The sequence below is a fragment of the Candoia aspera genome, chromosome 4 (genome assembly GCF_035149785.1).
Source record: "Candoia aspera isolate rCanAsp1 chromosome 4, rCanAsp1.hap2, whole genome shotgun sequence".
Lineage (NCBI taxonomy): Eukaryota > Metazoa > Chordata > Lepidosauria > Squamata > Boidae > Candoia > Candoia aspera.
The window spans coordinates 102331817-102354494 of NC_086156.1; the positions used below are offsets into that span (position 1 = coordinate 102331817).

At 44.6% G+C, this 22678-nt stretch overlaps 2 protein-coding genes across 2 annotated transcripts; both read right to left on the reverse strand.

Annotated features, from left to right (window-relative positions):
• Window positions 1-159: 159 nt before the first annotated feature.
• On the reverse strand, window positions 160-19513 carry LOC134496778 (uncharacterized). The gene is made up of 9 exons (XM_063302489.1): window positions 18880-19513; window positions 18120-18260; window positions 17889-18005; window positions 15390-16390; window positions 10162-10175; window positions 9846-9940; window positions 8644-9360; window positions 3338-3371; window positions 160-3005 (listed from the first exon to the last, which is right to left on the reverse strand). Exons 1-9 carry the CDS (start codon window positions 18976-18978, stop codon window positions 1030-1032), a joined length of 4194 nt encoding a protein of 1397 aa, XP_063158559.1. The 5' UTR covers window positions 18979-19513; the 3' UTR covers window positions 160-1029.
• Window positions 8496-9549, reverse strand: BORCS6 (BLOC-1 related complex subunit 6). Its single transcript, XM_063301377.1, has one exon. It carries the CDS (start codon window positions 9337-9339, stop codon window positions 8632-8634), a length of 708 nt encoding a protein of 235 aa, XP_063157447.1. The 5' UTR covers window positions 9340-9549; the 3' UTR covers window positions 8496-8631.
• Window positions 19514-22678: the final 3165 nt, after the last annotated feature.

The window sequence follows — 22678 nt, forward strand, 5'->3', positions numbered from 1 at the left end:
CACACACACATTCATTCATTCATTCCTGCTTGGAAAAATATTCACAAAAAATTGTGATCACACATCCAAGTTATATGCAACATATCTTGAAACTGGTTTGAAGTATGTTAACTTGAGTAATAACCCTGGCTCAATTTTCAAGAATGCAGGGTGCCTGAGTGGAATCAAAAAGAGCATTTATTAGTTCATCAGAGGGAGACACAGAAAAGAGCAAGGGATTAGAATGTTACAAAAATAACTACAATTGGGAGAGATCCAGAGCATGCAACAGAAGTTTAAAAAGCTGTTCTAGTTAAATATTGGAGTCTTACAGTGTCCCCACATTCTGTTGGGCTCCTAAATAAAAATTGTGAAAATAAAACATATATATATATATATATATATATATATATATTTGCCCCCCACCCCTGAATCCCAACCTCCTAAGTCATTTATTTCAAAGCTTCTAGACTGAAATGGTACCATTTCTCCTAAATCAAGTCTTGGAATCCAGCAAGAATTGCCCCCACCATAAGGAAAGACACCCACTTATTTATGAAAAGGCATCTTACCTTAGAGGTGTTCTGAAACTAATTTTTTTTAACAAAACTTGGGTTGGACTGGGTAGTATAATACACCATGTATACTGTATACGTAGAGTAAAATTTAAAAACTGACTGAATAAAATCACCCTTTGGAATTAATTTGATCAGCACATGGCACAAGACTTGGAATGATACAGGGAGCTGGATCATATAGCTTGACCATGAGGCAGCCATCACATAGTGCTACGTGGCACAGACATGCAGGTACTGGGAGCGAGGAACACGTTCAAATGGAGCGTGGACACCACAGAATATCCTACACATATAAATACAGCTGTATTTGCTGCAGAAGGACGTGACCACTTTGCATCAGGGTATGGTTCTGCTGTTTGTCCACTGTCTTTTGCTGGTTTGCTGGTTTTGGCTATTACATGGACATTGTCGGCATCCTACTCTCTTCTGCTATATCCCAGTCAATCATTTCAATTCCTTATGCTCCCCATCCTCAGCAGGGTGACTCTGTCTTTGACTTTCTCCTTGTTCTCTCCAAGCTGTCCTCCCCATCTCCTAGCCAGCTTTGCTTCTCACTACCATCTTCACTGTCCTGCCATTCCTGTTCCACAATTAATTTCTTCTGCCTTAAATTATCTATAGTAGTCTCCCATTCTTCCCGTATGCTTTCATCTCTATCATCCTGCCAGTTTTGCTTTGTGATCTCATCCTGACATTTTCCCCTCATGTTTGCATTACTGTCATCTTGTACATATTCTTCTACACTTTCATCATCATCCCGACACTCTAGTCTCACACTCACATTATCATCCTGCAAACTCTCCTCCACCCCGTCGTCGTCGTCGTCATCATCAACCTCCTGACATTCCAGCCTCATGCTTTCAGTACAATCATCTTGTGATCCCTGTTCCAGTCTTTCATCCTCATCATCCTGCCACTCGGTCCTCATGGAGGATTCCACACCATCTTTCCAGTTCTGCCTCATACTTTCTCTGCCATCATCCTGTAATGGTTGTTCCAGACTCTCATCAGCATCATCCTGCCATTCCACCCTCATGGCCTCATCACCATCCTCCTCCCACCCCTGTCTTGCGGTCTCGTCCCCATCACCGTGCCACTCTGGCTCCATAATCCCTATTCCATTCCCTTGCCACATGCTGTCAGCTTCTCCTCCCACCCCCTGGTCCCCAACACCTTCCAGCCCAGCAGTTGCCCATCCTTCCATCAAAGTCAATGTCTCCCCTCTTCTCACATGGGCTCGCCGATGCTGAGAAAGTGCTGACTTCTGTCCAAAACCTCTTCCACAATAGGGACATCGAAAGGGCTTTTCACCAGTGTGAGTTGCTTGATGTTGAAGAAGAGCAGAACTACGCACAAACCCTTTCCCACAATCTGCACATGAATAGGGCTTTTGTCCTGCATGAATACGCTGATGTATATGGTAGGTGGAGCTGACACTGAAACTCTTCCCACAATGGCTGCAGCAATAGGGTCGTTCACCTGTGTGAGTGCGCTGGTGTTGCAAGAGTGCCGAGCTTACACCAAAACCTTTCCCGCACTCATTGCATTTGAAGGGTTTCTGGCCTCGGTGCACCCGCTGATGCTGCCGGAGGTTGGAGCTCTGATTGAATCCTTTCCCACAGTCTGGGCAGCGAAAGGGACGCTCGCTCATATGGATCCTCTGGTGTCGGATAAGATGGGAGCTCTCGGCAAAGTGTTTTCCACACTCTGGGCAGCCAAAAGGCCGCTCCCCAGTATGAGCACGGAGGTGACGGACTAAATCAGCACGGAGACGAAAAGTCTTGGTACACTCTCCACAGGAAAATGGACGTTCCCCAGAATGGAAGCGTTTGTGTTGGGTAACCTTTGAGCTCTGAGAAAAGCATTTCCCACAGATGGAACAGACATACGGCTTCTCACCTGTGTGTATCCGCTTGTGCTGAATGAGATCAGAACTATGGCTGAAACTCCGCCCACACTCTGGACAGGTAAAGGGTCGCTCACCTGTATGTGTCCGTTCGTGGATGATGAGATTGGAGCTCTGTGAGAAGCCCTTGCCACAGTGTGTGCACCGGTACGGCTTCTCACCTGTATGAGAGCGCATATGCTGAACTAAGTGAGAGTCTTGGCGATAACTTTTGTCACAATGTGGACATTTGTACGGTTTCTCACCTGTGTGGACGCGACGGTGACGGATTAGGTGGGAGCTGTTGCTAAAGCTCTTCCCACAGTCGGGACAAATGGTAGCTTTGGGCACTCTGTCATTGTCAGAAAGATGATCTGTAGATTCCTGTTCCAGAGATATGACAGATTCACCATTACAGGCCTCGTGCCGAGTGCTTTCCATTCGATGGTCTCCCATTATAATTTCTTTCTCTGGAGAGATTCTGTGTTGCATTTCTTTGTCTTTTTTCTGTTTGTTCTGTGATTCTGCTTCCTCTTCCTTGTTTTCGTTTGTCATCTCAATGCCTACAGTCAGAACAATTATATCACAATTTTTAATCTCATTCTGGCCAAATCAATTCAAACTTTTTTTACTTTATACTGCTTTAGGAAAGCAGATTATACGGCAATAAATAATTGATGGCAAACTCAAAGGAATTTTTCTTTGAATCAAGTCCATTCCTGATTTACACTGCCACAAGCCCATACCAGTTAAGATGACACAGAGAGGTTAATTTAGTTATTAGAAGTTTATTTACTGATTTTCCCATTTAAGGTAAGTAGTCTGAACATAGATTCCCTTGAATCCTTGTAAAACATAGAAATCTTTGAAAATTTAAATGTTATTGTCCACCTACATCTAGCAGAATCTCTATAAGACTTGAAATGAAGCAGAATTCAGCTCTGAAAAATGATAATGTAAAAAACAGTCAATGAATAATTTCAGCATAGAGTTTCATTTTCAATCTTATTCACAGTCATTAGCATATCTCTTAATGAGACAAAGCCAGACAGCAACATTTGTTTCCTGTATTATGTAATCAAACAAAGAAGTTAAAGAGCTTAGGTTAAATAGTATTCTAAGTATTTAGAATATATCCCATAAAGTGCATGGAGAATTTAATATTTGAAGCCTCAAAGAAAACTTAAGAAGAGAGATGACTGTTATGTGATTTTGGTTGTGAATCAAGGGGTTGGGGAGCAAGCATGCATTTATTTATTGTTTTATAACACCTTCAGGTTTTCTAGGACAGCTTACAGCACAGCAAAATCAAACAACTATCTAAAACAACTGAAATATGTAACAGAACACAAAAATTTAAATATATAACATTTAACACAATAAAAGCAGCAGCCCCAATAAAACGTTCTTAAGCAGCAACGTGTTAAAAGCAAATACACTGATTAAAGCTTGGAAGTACCTTCTACATTTAGAAGACAGACCTGATTTAAATCTTATTACTAAAATCCAAGATCTATGCCAATATTCTTCTATGATAGGTCTGGGATAAGGGTTCATACCCAATACGAATATGTTTTTAAAAAGCTATTAAGAGAGCTATTATTTAGAGCTATTATTGTTGACTAGGCTAGGGTCATTTAATAAGGTAAAACTGAGATTTGAAATAAGAATTCCAAATTCACAGCTCACTCTTATTATGTGGTATATGTTTGATTTATTCCTCACCTCTTAATGTCTCTCCTTCACTAGAGTCCTGGAAGTCCAGAACATATGCTTGTTTCCCACTTTCCATATGGGAAAATCGCAACAGTTAGCTCTGAGGAATCCTGATTCTGGGAAAAGAAACAGATTTGTATAGCATGGGGGAAAGCAGATGTCTGTGAAATTCTGTCTCAAAAAAAAAAAGTGTCTGGTCCCTAGAGTCCCAAAAATGATTCTCTCCCTCTCTCACACATACACGTATTTGCTAGTTTCCTCACATGCACAAATCCCCTTACATTTCATAGAGCAGACATCTTTCATAAATCCAAACCATTAAAAACAAGATTCCTATTCCCTATACAACGACATTCCTACTCAGATAGGACAGAGTTGAGCCTAGCATAACAGATTTTTTTAAAAAGTATTCAACCAAATCATAGATCTCTTATTTCAAAGCCATTCCTCGACTATTTTGCACAATAAAAATACAGCGAATGAGCCGGAACGGAGCTTTTCTCCTTAGCTTCTTCCACCCCAATTGCTGTCATTACAATTTCCTGACCAGGTTGCTCTTTCGACTCCCACATGTTCACAGCCCTTTCATCTTCTCCTCAGGCTGTCCAGAGATGCTGCAAGCGCAGCCATGTCAAACCTTGTTACTTGGTGTGGTCTCCCTGACGTGCTCCCCACTGGCTTTGTTTCCATTAAAGAGTGGGCATGGGGAGGCTGCTAGGAGCCTAGCTATAGAGATCCGCTTGTAACAGGAAGGTCCCTTCATGATTAAGACCCTTCTACTGCCGTACTTCCTTCTGGGTCCTTTCTAGGCAGCACAAATCTGGTCAGCTCTACTGTTTTAACTCAGTCGGTTCCCCGAGTGCTGCTGCTGCGCGACCCTCGTTAGAAAAACGTCCTTATTCCACAGCAGTTTTACAGAATTTAATACAGGTTCTTTATTTCAAACGCAAGTTTCGCTATTATTTTTTGAAGCATTATTCTGGTAATCTCATGGTTTCCGTCGATTGTTTTTTCATGCCCACTCAAGATGCCTCTTAGGGCACGTGGGAGTTAATTCAGTTAACTGCTGTTGCAAATAACAGTATTTATATAGTATGTGAACAAGGTTTAGAAACAATATTTTAAGTGAAGAACTGTCACCCTGCAAGGAAGGATAATTGAGGAAAACATAGTAAAAGTAGAATGTATTAAAATAGTTCACTTTTTCTGGCAGAATCCTGAATTCCATTGTTAACACCCATTATGTACATTCATGGTCTATATATGAGACAGCAACCTGGATTCGGGCTAACAGACAGAATGGCCACAAAAATGTGGTGCCTTTGGCAGCAGGGCTGACTATGGATTGAAGACTCAACCTGTACTATACTAGCTTGAATAATTCTTTGAAAAGTTTGCTTGTAGTTGGAAAGTTATCTGGGTTCAGCAGCCTTGACCTACAATGGTTGTGGCATGGCTGGGCATTTTGACAAGCAAAGCTGGGGGCTTCCAGCATACCTATTCCTGGAGATACCTGAGTTTTATCATCTGTGGATTTTTGCAATGCACTTGCTTCCTTTGGAGAGGATGACTGATGCCACTTTCTTCCTTTCTGTTCCCCTCTGGGTTTATTTTCTGTGCCATCCTTGTTCGTTTGTGCTGGGTTTTTTTCGGTTGTTCTTTATTTTTAAACGTTTTAACAATTGTAAAGAGTCGCTGGGAGTCAGGCAGCATATAAATTTAATATATTATTGTTAGTCGCACAGTCAGCCAGAAGTTTAGACTGGATTTGGCATTTTTGTCCACCTATCGAGTCCTTCCCAAGAACCTGGGATAGGCAGATGCTGTTTAATAACATTAAAAGTATTGCCGCATGATGTAAGCTGTTCCAAGTAAAGCTGCCTTTTGCAATTGACTGATGGTGATTTTGTCAATGCTGATGGTGTTCAGTGGTGCTCCAGATGTTTTGGAATTGCACCCAAGGCGCCTATTATTATTGGTACTATCTTTGCTTTCTTTTGCCACAGTCATTCTATTTGCAGGTCTTTATATTTTGTGATTTTCTCTAGTTCTTTCTCTTCTCTTCTGCTGTCTCCAGGAATTGCAATGTCCAATATCTTCTATTATCATTATCATTATTATTATTACACCATTTAAACATACTCAGAAGCTGCTCTTGGTCCAGAATGCATCAGCCTGCTTGTGGACGGGGTCTAGGTACAAGGACGCTATTACTCCCTATAGAGTCACTTGTTGAGATGGGCAGCCACACAAACTGAATAAACAAACAGACAAATTACTGTCTTCATGAAATTTCTACACAGGTTTTCTATTTTGTTCTGGGTTCAGTTCAGAGTTCTGTGACCCTTAAACCTCTCAGTGATTGGGATGAGGAAATTGTCCCATATGAACCTTGCTCCATACTAAAATAATTTTAAGATTCCTAAACAAAATCTAGCAGTCCACCGAAGGATATTTAGAGGGAAGAAGGAGAAAGCCATTTTGGCAGCTACATTTCCACTTTTGAATTCTTTTCCAAGGGAGTTCATTTTTAAATTTCCATTGTATTTGGGTTATTATCTTCTGTAGCTGAGTTTATTTATTTTATTTTTATCCCGCCTTTATTATTTTTATAAATAACTCAAGGCGGGGAACATACCTAATTCTCCTTCCTCCTCCTCCTATTTTCCCCACAATAACAACCCTGTGAGGTGAGTTGGGCGCAGAGACAGTGACTGGCCCAAGGTCACCCAGCCAGCTTTCATGCCTCAGGCAGGACTAGAACTCACCACCTCCTGGTTTCTAGCCCAGCACCTTAACCACTAGACCAAACTGGCTGGTTTCTAAGAAGGGATAGTATATACTGCAAGAATGCCATTTCCGTTCCTCCGGGGGTTATCTCTTAGGAAGCCCCAAAATGGGAAATATTCATGTTTCCTGGGAATTGCTTTCATCATCGGAGATTATGTCATTATTTCATTGATGATTAGCACTAGCAGCCACGGACAGCCTTCACCTCCATTAACCTGATCCTGTTTTAAATCAGCTTGCCTATGCACAATGGAGCACAGGCCAGCTACATGGAAGTCAGGCGGAGCAGCCTAGAAGCTGGTCTCTCTGCATTAATGGAAAAGCCCCCTAAATGTGTTCCAAGTGAACGTAGGCAGGATTGTTTGATAATTGATCCAACTAAAATAATACTTTTTTAGTTCAATCTGTTTTTTTTTCCTTTTCTGTTACCTCTCCTCTGCCCTAAACATTATATTCTGGGCTTTATGGGAAAACAACATTTCCTATTTATCATATGTAAAACATAAAGCATAATTCAAAATCACTGAGATCCTTTCTGTTCCATCCCCGAATTCAGGAAAAATCTGCAGCAGAATCATAATATATAGCATATCACCTGCGGAAAATCACCAGCATGAGCTAAGGAGCCACTGTTCTGAAATGTTTCCTGCTATTTTATTGGGCTCCCGCCAAAGTAATTTGATCTTTCATGCCTCTGGTGAAAATTTTGCTACTCCAATCGCGGACTTTCGCCACTCCCGGGCAGGGGTGGGCGGGGAAGGTGTCCGACGGTTTGAGGGCGCGCGCATTCGCCTTTAACTCCGCCCCCTCCTCGGGCAGCTCTATAAATAGCCCTGAAGAGGCACGCGCCTTCTTCGGCTTATCTCCCACCTCTGGAGGCGCGTGGCGGCTGATTTTCTTCCGCGTCGTATTTCATAGCAGAGGCGGATTTAATTTCTCCTCCCCCTTCCCCGAGCTTTGGCTCCCTCCCCTCTCCTGCACTTAACATGAGCGTGCCGTTATGATTTTATTTATGTTTGCAAGTTATATGTCGCTCAGTTCTGGAGAAAAAACAATCTTACGTGGTCGCTAAGAGTCCAGCCCCGACTTGAAGGCACCTAATCAGTTCCCAAACGGCTCACAGCCGCTTGCAAACGATAGAAAAATAAAAGAACATTAAAAGTAAAAGAAAAATCCTAACTCTAACGTCTCCTGATAATCCGGAGTATTTATTTCAAGGATTTGGTTCAGAGTACAGTATATTCTCATCATGCAAAAGCAACCGGGTTTAGGTACAATATGAAAAAAGGGACTCTGCAGGGAAAGTGTTGGAAGTTACTTGCCTAGAAAAGCCTTAAAAAAGCCACTTTCTGCCTTGCATGTTGTATTTTGACTGATAGTGGTAACTGGTGTTAACTAGAAGGGGTGAGATGTAGCAAATGTGTTGAGATTTTCAGGGAAGAAATGGATGGAAGAATTGTGATTATTGGGGGTCTCCAAAATTCTGGGTTAGGTTGTGAAATATTTAGTAAACACTGAAAAGGGCAAATGTCACAACAGGAGACAAGTATGGCCATAATTTATTTATTTCACAACATGAAAAACACGAATTTCCCTTTCAAAGCCTGAATCGCAGGAAGTCAAACGCTCACTCCTGGTTCATTCCCCACCACTCCACAAGTTAACCGTTTCTGAAAAAGGGCATTATTTGCAGACTGCCTCAAAGGCCTCCAGAGTCCTCTTAATCTCCCGGATCTGGTCAGCGAGGATGTGGATGGGCTGCATGGACCGGTCCAGCTCCTCGCACCTCGCCATCAGAGTGTACATCCCTTTGATGCTCATGTCCACGGATTCGCCCAAACTGTCCACAGCATCTCGGTAGGTCTGGATGTACCCCACGCTGAGCGCCGTCATGTTCTGGATAGCGCTGTTCAAGGCTCTCAGCATCTGGTCCACTCTCTGTGCCACATCCCTGGTGAGCCTTTCCAGATCCCAAAGGACCTGTGGGTCGACCTGTGGGATGTCTGCGGTTTTGCCTCGGACAGACAGTTGGGATGACACCGAGGTGGAGGAGATGGGCTCCGTATCGTCCAGACTGCCCCGAGAGCTCATCTTGATCTTCATTTGCAGGTTGTTGGCCACAAAATGGGTCAGGTCCCCATCGTAACTCACGGTTCCTTCCAATTCCAAGGCGCTTGATATGGTGGCCCTCCTTCCTTCCTGGCTCTTGGATGCACCGTATACCTGGCTTATCCCATCCAGGCTGTGACTGTCCAACAGGCGTCCCCCCGCCATTCTTTCCCGGGCTGCAACTCGCACGGGGTTCGGCAACCGCCTGGACTCTTCCCCGGCCACAGAGGAGGACGAGGGAGCTTGGATGTGGACCTGGGCCATTATATGTTGCCCCTCCATCACGTGATGCAGGAAGGGAACCTAGGAAGCGGGGGAGGCACCGAAGCGAGGGAGGAGGGTGCGAGGCAAAGGCGGAAGGAGGCGCCGGGGGGCAAAACGCAGAGAACAGCCGCACGGAGCTTCAGACGAAAGAGAGATTCTTCCGCAGGCAAAGCACGAAAGCGATTCTCTTTTCCCATCTCCCGCATCTGAACACGGACGGCCGCCCTTCCGCTCCTCAGGGGCGGAGAATCGGCTAGGAAGAGGCGGGGAAAAAGAGCAGGTTGGTAGATAGGACTGAGGGAAACTCCTCATTGGCTTTTTTCGTTTGAAAGGTCCACCAATCAAGGTGGAAAAATCGGACACTCTTTGGCTGGGCTCTCTTCTGCCGGAAGGAGCGTGACACCCGCAACATATCACCCTGGGTGGGAAAAGGGGAGCCCGAGCGGGCGTTAAAGGAGTAGAGGCATCGTCTCGTCTCCCGGAACCCAAATGTTGACATACGTATTTTTCCTCTACCGCCTTACTTCATTTACTCCTTTCCTTTTCATCCCGGGGATCTCTTTGTGCAGCCGGATGAGATTTAATACAGCTGTTATTTCCAAGCAGAAGAGAGTATATTCTGTGACAGAAACGTGGAACTGCCGTCCTGCAAGCTAAATCCGTATTCTGCCCTTCATTCTTTGGGAGTTATCCCTGGTCGCCTGTCCCCATCTTTAAACGATAAAGCTCTTTATCCTTGGCTTTGCATAGGTGGAGGATTGCTGGTCATTGAGATATCCGCCCTAAAAGGTGAGAGCGACTAAGGCACCGGGGATATGCAAGACTATTTCCAAAACTTACCTTCCACCAGGCAGCTGCTGACAGACCAGAAGTAAACAGACGTGTACAGAAGCAGACGTGTATACTTGATTATTTGAATGCTGCCCTGCTTCTGTTTAATCCAGGTTTCCAGTCCCTTTCAGTTCATCACTTATTAGAACTCCTTACAAAGCATTCACTTCAAATTGTACAACTAACTTCAATTTTTTTCTCACAAGATCCAGCTATTTTCAAAGGAGATGAGAAAGAACAAACATTACAGGTCTCAGCCTAGGACATACCCTATTAATCCTCAATACTTTGAGGATGAGAACAAAACGAAGTGGTCCAAAGGGCAATTCAGACCAGCTTCCCCTCTAGATCAGTGTTTCTCAACTGGGGAATTCTGGGAGTTGAAGTCCACACATCTTAAAGTTGCCAAGGTTGAGAAACACTGCTCTAAGTTGCTGGGCTGTAACTGCTATCAAATGGCCAATAGCTGTGGTGGCTTAAACTAAGAGAAGCCTGGAGAGAACAACTGGAGAGCTAGTATGACGTTGTGATTAAGGTGTTGGTCCAAGGCTATCCTCCGCCAGAGAAGTTAACTCAGTGACTTTGGATCAGCTACCTCCTGTTAGTCCAACTTACCTCATAGGATTGTTGTTGTGGGGAGAAAAAGATCTTGTACTGGACTTCAATAAGCACATAACTTAAAAAATAGGGTTGGAGAAAACAGCTCTAGATCTTTAATTGCTCAGTCAGGCACTTTCTAGGCCAGGGTTCCGTGGCACCCTAGGGTTCCCTGAGAGGTCACTGGGGGTTCCCTGAGAGATTAGGGTTTATTTAAAAAATTATTTCAAATTCGGGCAACTTCACATTAAAGAGGTAAGCTTCATTATTTTTGTTTAAGAACATTGTTAATGCCTATATACAGGCCTACACAGGAAATGAATGTAATAATTTTGTAACTTCTGGCCTGTAGTTGAGCCTGAATGGGCAGGGGTTCCCCGAGGCCTGGAAAATATTTCAAGGGTTCCTCCAGGGTCCAAAAGTTGAGGAAGGCTGTTCCAGGCCAACCTATGCAGGTTATCTTAGATTGAAGTTTACTCCCAGGAAGTACTTTAAATGGGGCGAGTGGGGGGCATAAGTAGCAAAACACCCTTTTTCTCTTCCAATGATGTGCCATGCCACCAACACTGAAGAGTAATGATGCAAAAGCTAAAAAAGAGTTGGGAAATTATGATTATGATTCAATTTGCACCTTTTATTGGAATGAAAAAGTTTTTGTAACAGATTATTTGCATTGCTTCTGCCTTTTTCTTTTAAACGGATGAATTAAAAAATTCAGTTTCATAACCAATAATTACTACGTATTTGCATTTGTTGTTCCTACTAGTCCAAGATAATATTTGCATTTCTATTATCTTTAAGACACATCTTAATAAAGTGAAGTAACTACTTGTATAAATATCACCCAAGAGTAGCCTAAGGCTTGTGCAGCACTACCAAGATACAAACATGACTTTCACTTGTTCAGAAACAAAACAATTATTTCACATATGCAGTGCCTTTATAGTGTTTGTCTTTCCTCCTCTCTTTCAAATTCTTTTCCTTGTATTTTTTAGGAGGTAAGCTGGAGGATACGGACTTATTCATAAACGAATTTAGGATCTTTTTTTATCTGAAAAATGGGAATAATGCGTTACAATTAATAAAATAATAAGCATTGTAAGGGGCTCTTTCTATTCAGAAACCTTGCAGTCAGCCTTCATTCTAGCTCTTTTAGCCTGGCAGCCCAGTTTGGCAAGGACCAGAATGCTGTGCTTTTCCTCTTCCAGGCTTTTCATTCAATAAAAGAATTAAGGAACCCCATTCTCTGAGTCATCACCCAGCATCCCATCCTCTGGTGGTGCTGCAACAAGGTAGACCCCCTGGCAGGGCAACAGCTGCTCTACATAAAAGCATACAGATCAGGTTTTAGGTCATATTTATGCAGAAATATTGAAAATTCAAATGGGTTCACAAAATTTTAAGTACCACTGTATTAACTCAGCGCACATCCTACACTATGCTTTAAGCATGGTTGATTTTGCTTAGTGTATTGTATAAATAGATTTTGCTTAGTGTATTGTGTAAATCTGACCTTTGTGCCACATGAACTGTGGTTTATGACTTCCCATGTGGTGGTTAAGGCGGTGGACTAGGAGAAGGGAAACCCAAGTTCTAGTTCTAACTTAGGGCCAGCCACTTTCAGTCCTAGAAAGAAGGCAGTGGCAAAATACATCCAAAAACGTTGCCAAGAAAATTGCATGGATTTGTCCCTATCGTCACGAATCAAAACTGACTTGAAGGCACGCACACACATATACAAAGTGTGAACCCAGTTAATTATAACTTACTCAACAAACAGTGAGTCCGCTGGAGTTGGGTGGCCAATACATTTAAATAATAAACAGTGACCTAGCATGATCCGTGATCCCACACATTTTCCACCTGTAGCCTTCCTGTGTTTTCCAATTCTTCTCTCATTTTCTTTTCACAAAAATTATTTGGAAAAAAGCAACGAGGGAAAGATGGAATTGCTGAAATAATTTTGATTACCACAGTACTCCACAGGGTCAGTCTAGAAACATATTATCAGTGTGGAAGAATTTAAGGTGAAATTTCACAATTCACACATTTGTGAGAAACAAGGAGTATGTTTTTCCTAATGGCTGTGCTCCAGAATACTTACCGCTTGACATAGAAAGTTTAATGGCTTTTTCTGTAACTGTTCCAGCCAAAAAAACTTCTTAACTTTTAACTTTATCTTAGCAAACGGCAACCAAGCAGTTGTACACACAGTTGCCATCAATTTATTTTTCCTGATCATTCAATCCTATCTCTGAAAGTGCATATAACAAGTTAAGTTAAAATTGCTATATGAACTTTCAGAGAGAAGATTGAATGATCAGGAAAAATAAATTGATGGCAACTGTGTGTACAACTGCTTGGTTGCCATTTGGGAATCAAGTGTTGGCCTTGTATTTTGCTTGTTTTGAAAATGATACAGTGGCCCATTTCTGTTTTGATGAATTCAAAGTTTTGGTACTTTTCTGTAAAGCTCAGATACACAATAGCAGGTCTTCACCTGGAGCTTTCTGCTCATTAACTGAAGTCAGCATCTGAAACCATCTTTGCAGCCAAATATTAGGGATCCTTTTTAATGTCTTCATCTTTGGAATGCCCCCCATCCCCAAGGCTTGTGTTTGTTTGCTCTGATTCAGCAAAGGTGTTTTTCTTGATCGAGTATGCTTATTTAAACATTTTAAACAATTGTGAAATGTCTTAACCTGCTCTTTGTCTTGTATTTATTATTTTAATCTGCTATTATATGCTGACTTTTGAATTTGGACTGTAGGATTGTTTTTGTTTCGTATTAAATCACCGCAGGAAGACTATATAATGACTGCCACAGGAAAGAAATTTAATATATATTTTATGTATAATGTATAATATACATTTACCCTACTCTGCCACATGGGCTAGCAGAAAATATAGTGGGCAGTACAATTGGAAGCAGGAAAAAAATATACTACAGCTGCCAGTTTCAAGTATTAGCATTCTACAGAACTGAGAGATTTTTAACATAATGAACTTACTTTAAACCAATGTTTCTCAACCTCAGCAACTTTAAGATATGTGCACTTCCTGGTTGGGGAATTCTGGGAGTTGAAGTCCACGTATCCTTTTTAACTTTTAAACTTTATCTTACCAAATGGCAACTAAGCAGTTATACACTGAGGTTCAGAAACTTTGGCTTAAACATGCACATCCATTTCTAGCCCTTCCGATGATGATGAACAGTCTCATATATATCAACAGTAACTCACTCAGGTATTGTGAGCTTTGTGGTTTTGAAGTAGGATGTTGTATCCATCAGCTGTATCATTTCTTTCAATAAATTAAGGTAAAATATAGCGACGGTGCTATGTGAGCCGGTGCCTGGTGAGACCAGAAATCAACTGCAGGGATAATCAAGACTTGTAATGTTCATGAATTTGAGGCTTTCCATCTACAGAGAAGCTCACCTTACCTGGGACTTGGGAAAACAGGATAAATAACACAAAATAAGCAAGCCTTCTGGAATGGGCTTAATTGGCACAATTTATTCAGGTTAGCCTAGCGTGCATTTTTCGTAAGATACTGTTTTCCATTTTTATCCAAGCAGAACAAGCTTGGCCTTTCAAACAATCTCTAGAGTAGAAAATTGGTAAGGCTGTTCTTCAGAGTATCAGAGGTTAACCAAGGTACTGGAGAAAACAGTGTGATCTTGGGACACTTCGTCTCCCGGGTACGAAGCTAAAGATGAGCCCGAATATAAAGCTCCAGGACATGTAAAAATTCTACATGCATGCTAACTAAATAAGCTTGCTCTAGTGATCAGATTTATGCCTGGCGGCCAAGCAAAACCCTGCTTTGTCCATCCGGAATTTCTTCAGGGGTGTAGCTTGTTTTGCTGTGCAATCAAACATCAGCCACTATTAGAAAGTAAATTACTTCCAAAGGTCAAGGGACAGGTATTAAAAAGTCTCCTCTCGACTTGTTCGTCCCTGTAGCGTCCCAGGTTATATCCATATCGGGCTTCACTTTTTTGGCTACTCTAGAAGCCCCTGAAGATCGTGGTAAGGAGGAGAAAGACACTGATATAGAGCCAGCTTTTTTTTTTTTTTTGCTCACTTGGACAAGCCCTAACAGGTCTCTCCATCTATTGTCACTCTACTGCAGTGTTTCTCAACCTTGGCCATTTTAAGATGTGTGGACTTCAACTCTGACCCAAAGCTGGCTAGAGAATCCTGGGAGTTGAAGTCCACACATCTTAAAATGGCCAAGCTTGAGAAACACGACTCAACTGTACTCATTCCCTCACTGTACCTTTCCCTGCCAGAAGAGGGAGCTGAAGAGAGAAATCCATACCTTAACTTAGATCAGAGTTTCTCATGGCAACTTTAAGAAGTGTGGACTTTCTGTCTCAAGGTTGCCAAGGTTGGAAAACACGGACCTAAATTTCACCCCAGAAGCAAGAAGAGGCCTTTGGACATGAACTGAAGGTGCCAAAGAAGCAGACTCAAGGCCAGCTCCATACAAGGGTCAGCCTGTTCAGTAAACAAGGGGTCAGATTTACCCCCACCCTAATCTACATCCCAGTCTGTTATTGACAGGGAGATCGATAATTCTCTTTTCTTATACGTTGGGCTTTTCTTTTTGATCCAACGCCTTAGAGAACCAGCTATGTCCAACAGCTGTTACCACACTCAGTACAACTATAGGGCCTTTCACCCAGTGCCAGGTCATCCTGGTTAGGTTTCTGGGGGATAGACTCCAGATGAAAACCTTTACCACAGTGGCCACAGATAAGAAGCCGGTCACCTTCCTCTTCATCTGAGCTGTTATTGCCATTGGTGACGCTGGTATCAGCGCACAAAGTATCATGGACAGTCATGTGTGGGATCCCAATGCTTCCATCATGGTGGCCCTTGATGATGTTGGCATCATCAAAAGTTGTGTCAACCCCGCAGAGGAGGTCGTGGCCCACACTGGGGCCACGAGCGTTGGCGTGAGTGCGACGGTGGCGAATTATGTGGGAGCTCAGCCGAAAGCTCTTCCCACACTCTGTGCACACGTACGGTTTTTCTCCTGTGTGTACCCTCCAGTGGTCCACCAGATTGGAGTGGTGGGTGAACCGCTTGCCACACTCGACACAACCGTATGGTTTCTCACCCGTATGGGTACGGCGGTGGTTAGCCAGTGTAGAACTCCCCGAAAACCGCTTCCCACATTCCTGGCATTGGTACGGCTTCTCTCCGGTGTGGGTCCGCTGATGGCGAGTAAGGCACGAACTCCCAGTAAAACGCTTCCCACACACGCTGCACTGGTAAGGGGTAACCCCTGTGTGGCCGCGCCGGTGCAAGTTGTAATTGGAGCTCTGAGAGAAGGCCTTGCCACACAATTCACAACGATAGGGCCGCTCCCCGGTGTGGAACCGCCGATGCTGGAGGAGGTTGGAACTTGCTGTGAAAGCCTTCCCGCAGTCCCCGCAGACATAGGGGCGCTCCCCGGTGTGCGTCCTTTGGTGCTTGGTGAGTGCCGAGCTCTGGTTGAAGCTGCGGCCGCAGTCGTTGCAACGGTAGGGCTTTTCTCCCGTGTGGATGATCTGGTGCTTGGCCAGATTTGAACGGCGGCTGAAGCTCTTCCCGCACACAGCGCAAGTGTTTGGGTGTGAAGAGGAAGACTGCAGGGATGGAGAAGAAGTGGCTGTGGGTTTTGAAAAAAGGGTGTGCCTGCATCTGCCTTTTTTACATATTTCTGTAATGGGCACTCAGGAAAGCGAGGCTTATTCGGGCCCCATCCCTTTAGTAGTGGCATTTCTAATTTTTTGCAAGATACTGTAGTTAAGTGTTTCTCAACCTTGGCAGCTTGAAGATGTGTAGACTTCAGCTCCCAGAATTCTCTGGCCAGCTATGTCTGGCTATGCTGGCTGGGGAATTCTGGGAGTTGAAATCCACACATCTTCAAGCTGCCAAGGTTGAGAAACACTGCTATAGTTAACTGAATTTCTACCAGCAGGGGCCTCTGCAGAAAGGGGTCAAAAAAGAATCAAGATGGTGACCCCAACAACACAATCAAAGCCCCTTTTTACTTGCATTCCTGCAGCCACCATTTCAGCTTTTGACACATATACACCCCTGCATGAATGCCCCAGTCCAAAAGGGGAACACAAAGTTCCTCTTTGCTCGGCATTGGACAACAGAAACTTCAAGTCTCTTTTTGATGAACTGAGGATTCTAGGAAATAAGGTCGGGGGGCTACTCCAGAAAACTTCAAGTGGAGAAATATATTTTTCTTTCAAAAGCATTCTGTCCTCTCTCATCACTTTATTTATTTATTTAAATTATTGGCCACCCAACTCCATCCTGACTCAGGGCAGCAAACTTTAGAACATCCTTCTCAATCAGCACAGGAACTAATATGTGCTAAATTCTGCTCAACAGCTAAGATAAACACTTTAGCTCAACTTTTCCTAATGTCTGGGCCTCTCATCCATCCATTCATTATTATGTGTGGATCAGGGCACCTGCAAGGGAGGAGGTCAAAAAATTCAAGAGGGCAGCTACAGCCACACAACTGAAGCCCCACCCATTTTCAGTGTGTCATGTGCAAAGGGGTGGGCTTTGATCACACAGTCACTGCAGCCATCTTGACTTTTTTGACCCTTCCCCCACAGATGCCTCCAGTGGGTATATAAGAGGTGGGGTGAAGCTAGCAATGGTTACTCCATATCCAAGAGGCACAGGAAAAAACCCTAAAAAAACCTGAGTAACACTGGCTGGGAATTCTGGGAACAGCAGTCCAGATTCATCTTAAGGATACTAGGCTTGGAAGTCTAGTTTAAAGCAGATTTCCCCAGTGCTGCAGCCCTGGCCAAATTCTCCTTCAAAGATCTGGGGTGAAAGATGCTCTGCTAGGCAGTTGTATGAACTGTGATACTGCAAGGGCCTGGAAGGTCTGACATGCCAAGTGCTGATGCACAGCTGTGGAGCTATTTTATCAAATAACCAGAAAACCCTGCTCTTGCGAGATTCACCCAAACAGGTATCTTCAGGATGCAGGCCTGGACCTAATGGAGAACCCCATATTCCCAAGATTGCTGAGTCAACAGCTCAGGCCAAGTCCCAACTCTTCCTCAAGGTACCTTGAAGTTCCCACAGTTGCAATTCTGTACTACTCACCGAACCCTCAGTTGGGATGGTGATTTTCTGCACCTCAAATTCTTGTACCTTCTGCTCCTCAATCTCCACCTTCATCTCTTCCTCAGTTGATGAACCTCGTGAAGGTGCAGGATCAAGCTGGTTTAGCAGAGACAAAACAATCAAAATAATAACAAACCTTAAATAACTGCTTCTTTCCTCGAAAGGTGGTTCTTCTACCCATCCACTTCTCTCCTCCTTGTCTCCACCCACCAGCTTCCCATTTGCAGAAAAGTCCATCTCAACTTCCAGATCCTCTTCCTTCTTTTCTTCAGTCTTTACTCTAAGTAACAGCTCTTCTTCATTACCACCCACTACTGCTGACAATCTATCCTGGAAGGATGAAGGATCCGGCTGGAAAACACCAAAGGAGCAGAACAAGAGATTCAGCATTTACACTGGGTTCAGTTTGCTCTCAGAAAAAGAGGTAGACAGAACATCTTACAACCAATCTTAAAAGTGAATCTCAACAATACATTGAGATATCCTGGGCAGCCATTCTTCTATAAAGATTCATCATATACACATAATGATAATTTGCACAGTGAGGTATAATAACCTCACTAGGTTGCAAATTGCTACAACTAAGTGTCAGCAAGGAATCCTGTGAAGCTCTATGAAACAAGACAAAATTAATACTAAGTACTCAGCAAGTCAAACATATTTAAGATTTAGATACATGTTCCCATTATATGTCATAGGGAATGGCCATTTGAAATACCAAAAGTGTTTCATATCACTCTGAAAGAATCCTAAAATCCTGGTTGTGGTTTCTTTCCTGCACTCATTTTCTCAAATCTGTGTGGCGTTCATTCATGTATGAGGCATGTTTCACACTGAACCTAACCATGATTTTAGCCATCATGTTAAATCCAAGAAAGATATGCCTGTTTCAGATCTGGCTTGTTCCTTGAACTTCAGGAAAGACACACAGCTTCATCCCTAGAAATCTGGCTTCGTGGGCTTCGTGCACCTTGATATCTGGTATCCTTGCCACTCCCTTCTTCAGTCTAGCACTGAGTCCCAAGGATGCCCAGGACTTGCCCTCATCTTTCATCAGCGGTCCATCCATCTGTATCTTCTGAAAATACAGAAGGGGAGGGGGGATCCATTAAAAAGTTAGGCTTAAGTCCAAATGAGATATCAAAATATTCTAAGCACCTCCTATATCCTACTCAGGTCTTCTCATAGTAGTAGTCTGAGAAGAAAGAGAGATAACGTGTTTGGCATTTTTAAACTGGGGAGGGGAGGATGCTCAGGGTTAGTGGTTATTTATTTTGCCCTCATTTTTACCCACTGTGAGGGCTTCTAGAATGGGGATTCCCTTGAACCTGGCTTTTCCCGTGCTCTCCTTGTCCTGATCCATCATGAATGCAAAGGCAGAAGTGCATGGCTTTGGAGGAGAGAAACCAAATTAAAGGCAATCTCCCTCTTTAATACAGCAGCTGGGAAGCAAGTAACTTGTTAACTGTCACCCATCAGGTCCTGCAACAACCCCATGAAGTAGGCGAGGCCACCTCAAGTGTGGCACTCGAAGCCCTCCACCACTGGCTTCATCCTTGAAGAAGGTCCTGATTTCTGTTAAGTCCTTAGCACCACCCTTGCTTCCAGGGGGCCTTAAAGGCAAGGCAGTACAATATCTCCAGGCAAGATGGAAACTGGATCCCAGGACTTACTCCTGTCTGGACTGGGATCCCTAGGAAATAAAGGGAGGCTTGCCTTTATTTTAGAAAAAGGGAATCCAAGCCACGGAGGAAGGGTGGTTCTTCGCAGAGGTTCAAAGATACCCACCGCGGAGGGATGGGAGCCCCCAGCTTGACAGGCTGCACCCAGGAACCGCTGCCCCCGACCCCCTCGCTTTGGCTGGCTGGGTCCCTAACACTCACCTGCGGGCTTAGCCTTCATTCCACAGCGGGGGCGAGGCGGGGGGGGGCACAGCAACAGCTGCTTCCCCAGCCCACGTGTGGCTCTCCCTCCCACGCCACCTTCCTCTGCGCAGCGCAGGGAGAGTTGGGGAGGCTGGAGCCGGGGGGCCGAGAGACGGAGAGCGGCCACTCCGGGAAGGAAGTTGAGCGAGGGGATGACTGCTTCCTGCGATCCGGCTCCCCACCCCGCTCTCGTCCGCCCCGCTCGCTCGGGCCTCTGGAGGGGAGGGGAGCAGCGCTGATGCTGGGGAACAGGGCGATGCGCGGGGGGGAGGGGGGGGAGGGAGAAGAGCCGGGAAGGAAGGTCCGAAGGCTCCCTCCCCCGCCCTTGGCAAACGCCCCGACCGCGCGCACGATCGGCTCTCGGGGCGCTCTCCCGCCCGCCCTTCCGAAGTAGCGACCCTGCTTGGAGGAGGGGGGAAGGCTCCGAGGGGGAGGGGAGGAATGTCGGGCGGAGGGGAGGGGGGAATGACAGAAGGCGGGCGATTCGTGCAGATTGGCTCACGTTGCCCCCCTCCTGGTTTGTAATTGGTGGAGAGGTTGGCTGCAGACGGGGAGAGGCGACTGCTGGAGCGGCGCCCCGTTCTGCCAGACCCGAGCTGGGGGTTGGACGCCCGACTTCTATCCCCGCCCACTCCCTCCCTCGCTCCCTCCCTGCCCCGCTGAGCCCTCCCCGCCCTGCGATTGCGGCCCCGGTCGCGAGGCGTTGGACGCCGCTCGCCGCTGGGACCGCCTCGTCGCCTCGGCGGGGAAGGGAAACGGCGGAACGTGCGGCTGGCAGAAGCAGCCGGGGAAGGAATCCCTTCCGAAACGTCGGGAACGAAGCAAGGCGTTAGCGCGGGGAAAGGCTCCCCCGGGAAATTCCCTGCCTTGAGTCCTTCCCAGCCTGAAGTCGACTTCCATACGCCCCGGGTCTTTGGAACAGGCAGGGACAAGAGTGTCTGACCGTTTTGAGCACCGTGAAGCGGCGGTTACCGTTGGCCCCGCAGACGTCAGCTTCCGTACCCTCTAGCGCAGCGTTTCTCAAACTTGGCAACTTTGAGACCCGTGGACTTCAACTCCCAGCATGCAGGCTGGGGAATTCTGGGAGTTGAAGACTTCAACTTGAAGTCCACATGTCTCAAAGTTGCCAAGTTTGAGAAACGCTGCTCTAGGGGGTTATCGCTATAAAGTAGCTCTCCTGAGGAGGCATTTTAAAGAGAAACCTGCAGTCGAGAAATAAATGCTATTTACTGTTGCTGTTACACCAACTGACATCCTGTTCCTGAATCTCAGAGGCTTCCGAAGTAGTTTACCTAATAAAACACTGATAATCACAAATGCTCACTTTCCTTTCGTAAACTCAGTTAACCTAATTGCAGGGAATGGCTTCACACAATACACAACCACCCAGGCAGTGTTTTTTTCACAAAGTGCTTCGGTAAAATGTTCTGCTAGTTCAGTGTTTCTCAAACTTGGCAACTTTAAGATTTGTGGACTTCAAGAATTTCCCGGCCAGCATATGGACTTCAACTCCCAGAATTCCCCAGTCCACACAGCTTGGCCACCATCTTGACTTTTTTGACTTTATCATGCAAATAGTCCTGTCCAAATGGATCTTCTGTTTCTAAAGGAGAAGGAATGTAACTTAAGTTCTTGCATGTTCCCATTGATTGAAAGCTTTGGGCTGTCCTCTCAGTCTTGTACTCTTTTTTTTTTTAATCCGTTCAATCGTGTCTGATTCTCAGAAACTGCCTGGAAGTGTCCCTGCAGTTTTCTTGGCAAGGTTTTTCGGAAGTGGTTTGCCATTGCCTCCTTCCTAGGGCTGAGAGGGAGTGACTGGCCCAAGGTCACCCAGCTGACCACGTGCCCAAGGTGGGACGAGACCTCACAGGCTTCTGGTTTCTAACCTGGTGCCTTAACCACTACACCAAACTGGCTCTCGTTCTCTTATAACAGGAATTTTTTCTTCAGGCAACTGGCACTTAAACAAAAGGATTTCCATATTAAAATATGCTTGATAGAGATTGAGGATGAGACAGTCTTCCTCAACATCATGTCTTTTATGATGGATTATAACTCCTATGGTAATCAGTGTTTATTTTTAAGAAGTGGTTCCTTTCAAACAATATTTTCTTACCCATTTTTTTCAGCATTATTTGAAGAGAAGGAAGAGATACAACCATTTTCTTTCCCGGCAGAGGCTTCTGTGTCTTTAGGAACAGGCTGGATGAATGGCAGAACGTGCCAGTTTTCTTGGTCACAAGATCAAAGTGAGAGGTAAAACTGTCACTGGAGTGTCATCCTGTCATGTAATGGCTGAAGGCATATGAACTTTTGACAGAGAAGACAGCATATGGGCATCTCTGGGGAGAGAAAGGGAGGGTGAAATGATGACCCATGCGTAATGATGATTGTGCAAAGGCCGCAACTTATGTCCTTGTACCAGACATCGGGAGATGTGTATGCAATTTAGGATTTGCTTGACTATGTCCTCGCAAATGTCTCGCCATTTTGATGTCACTGCAATATGCTGTGGATGCCACTGATCTGCAAAGGGATCCCTCCTCCAATTTTCACACAAGATTGGTCCAATGTCATTCAGGTGATCTTCCGTGGCAGAGGGTGGGAACTTAAACCTGGTTCTCCAGGAGCTCAATTTCGTAACCACTACACTACATTACACTACACAACCAAATCAAGTTGGCTACTCTGCAGTTCCATGTGTCACTGGAATATAGCTACTTTACTGAACAAGACCGGACAGTGTTCTCAGAGAACGCAAGAATAATTGGACCGTCCAATGTGTTGATTACTATAATTATCTTCCTGTTAGACAGTCATGTGGTTGAAGGTGTTATAAATACA

Coding starts and splice junctions, on each gene's coding strand:
- BORCS6 (XM_063301377.1), bottom strand. CDS start 9,339: ATGGAGGGGCAACATATAATGGCCCAGGTCCACATCCAAGCTCCCTCG.
- LOC134496778 (XM_063302489.1), bottom strand. CDS start 18,978: ATGGATGGACCGCTGATGAAAGATGAGGGCAAGTCCTGGGCATCCTTG. Junction 18,261..18,879: donor CAAGGATACCAGATATCAAG/GTGCACGAAGCC, acceptor GGTGTTTTCCAG/CCGGATCCTTCATCCTTCCA. Junction 3,006..3,337: donor TTATAGAGATTCTGCTAGAT/GTAGGTGGACAA, acceptor TTCTGACTGTAG/GCATTGAGATGACAAACGAA.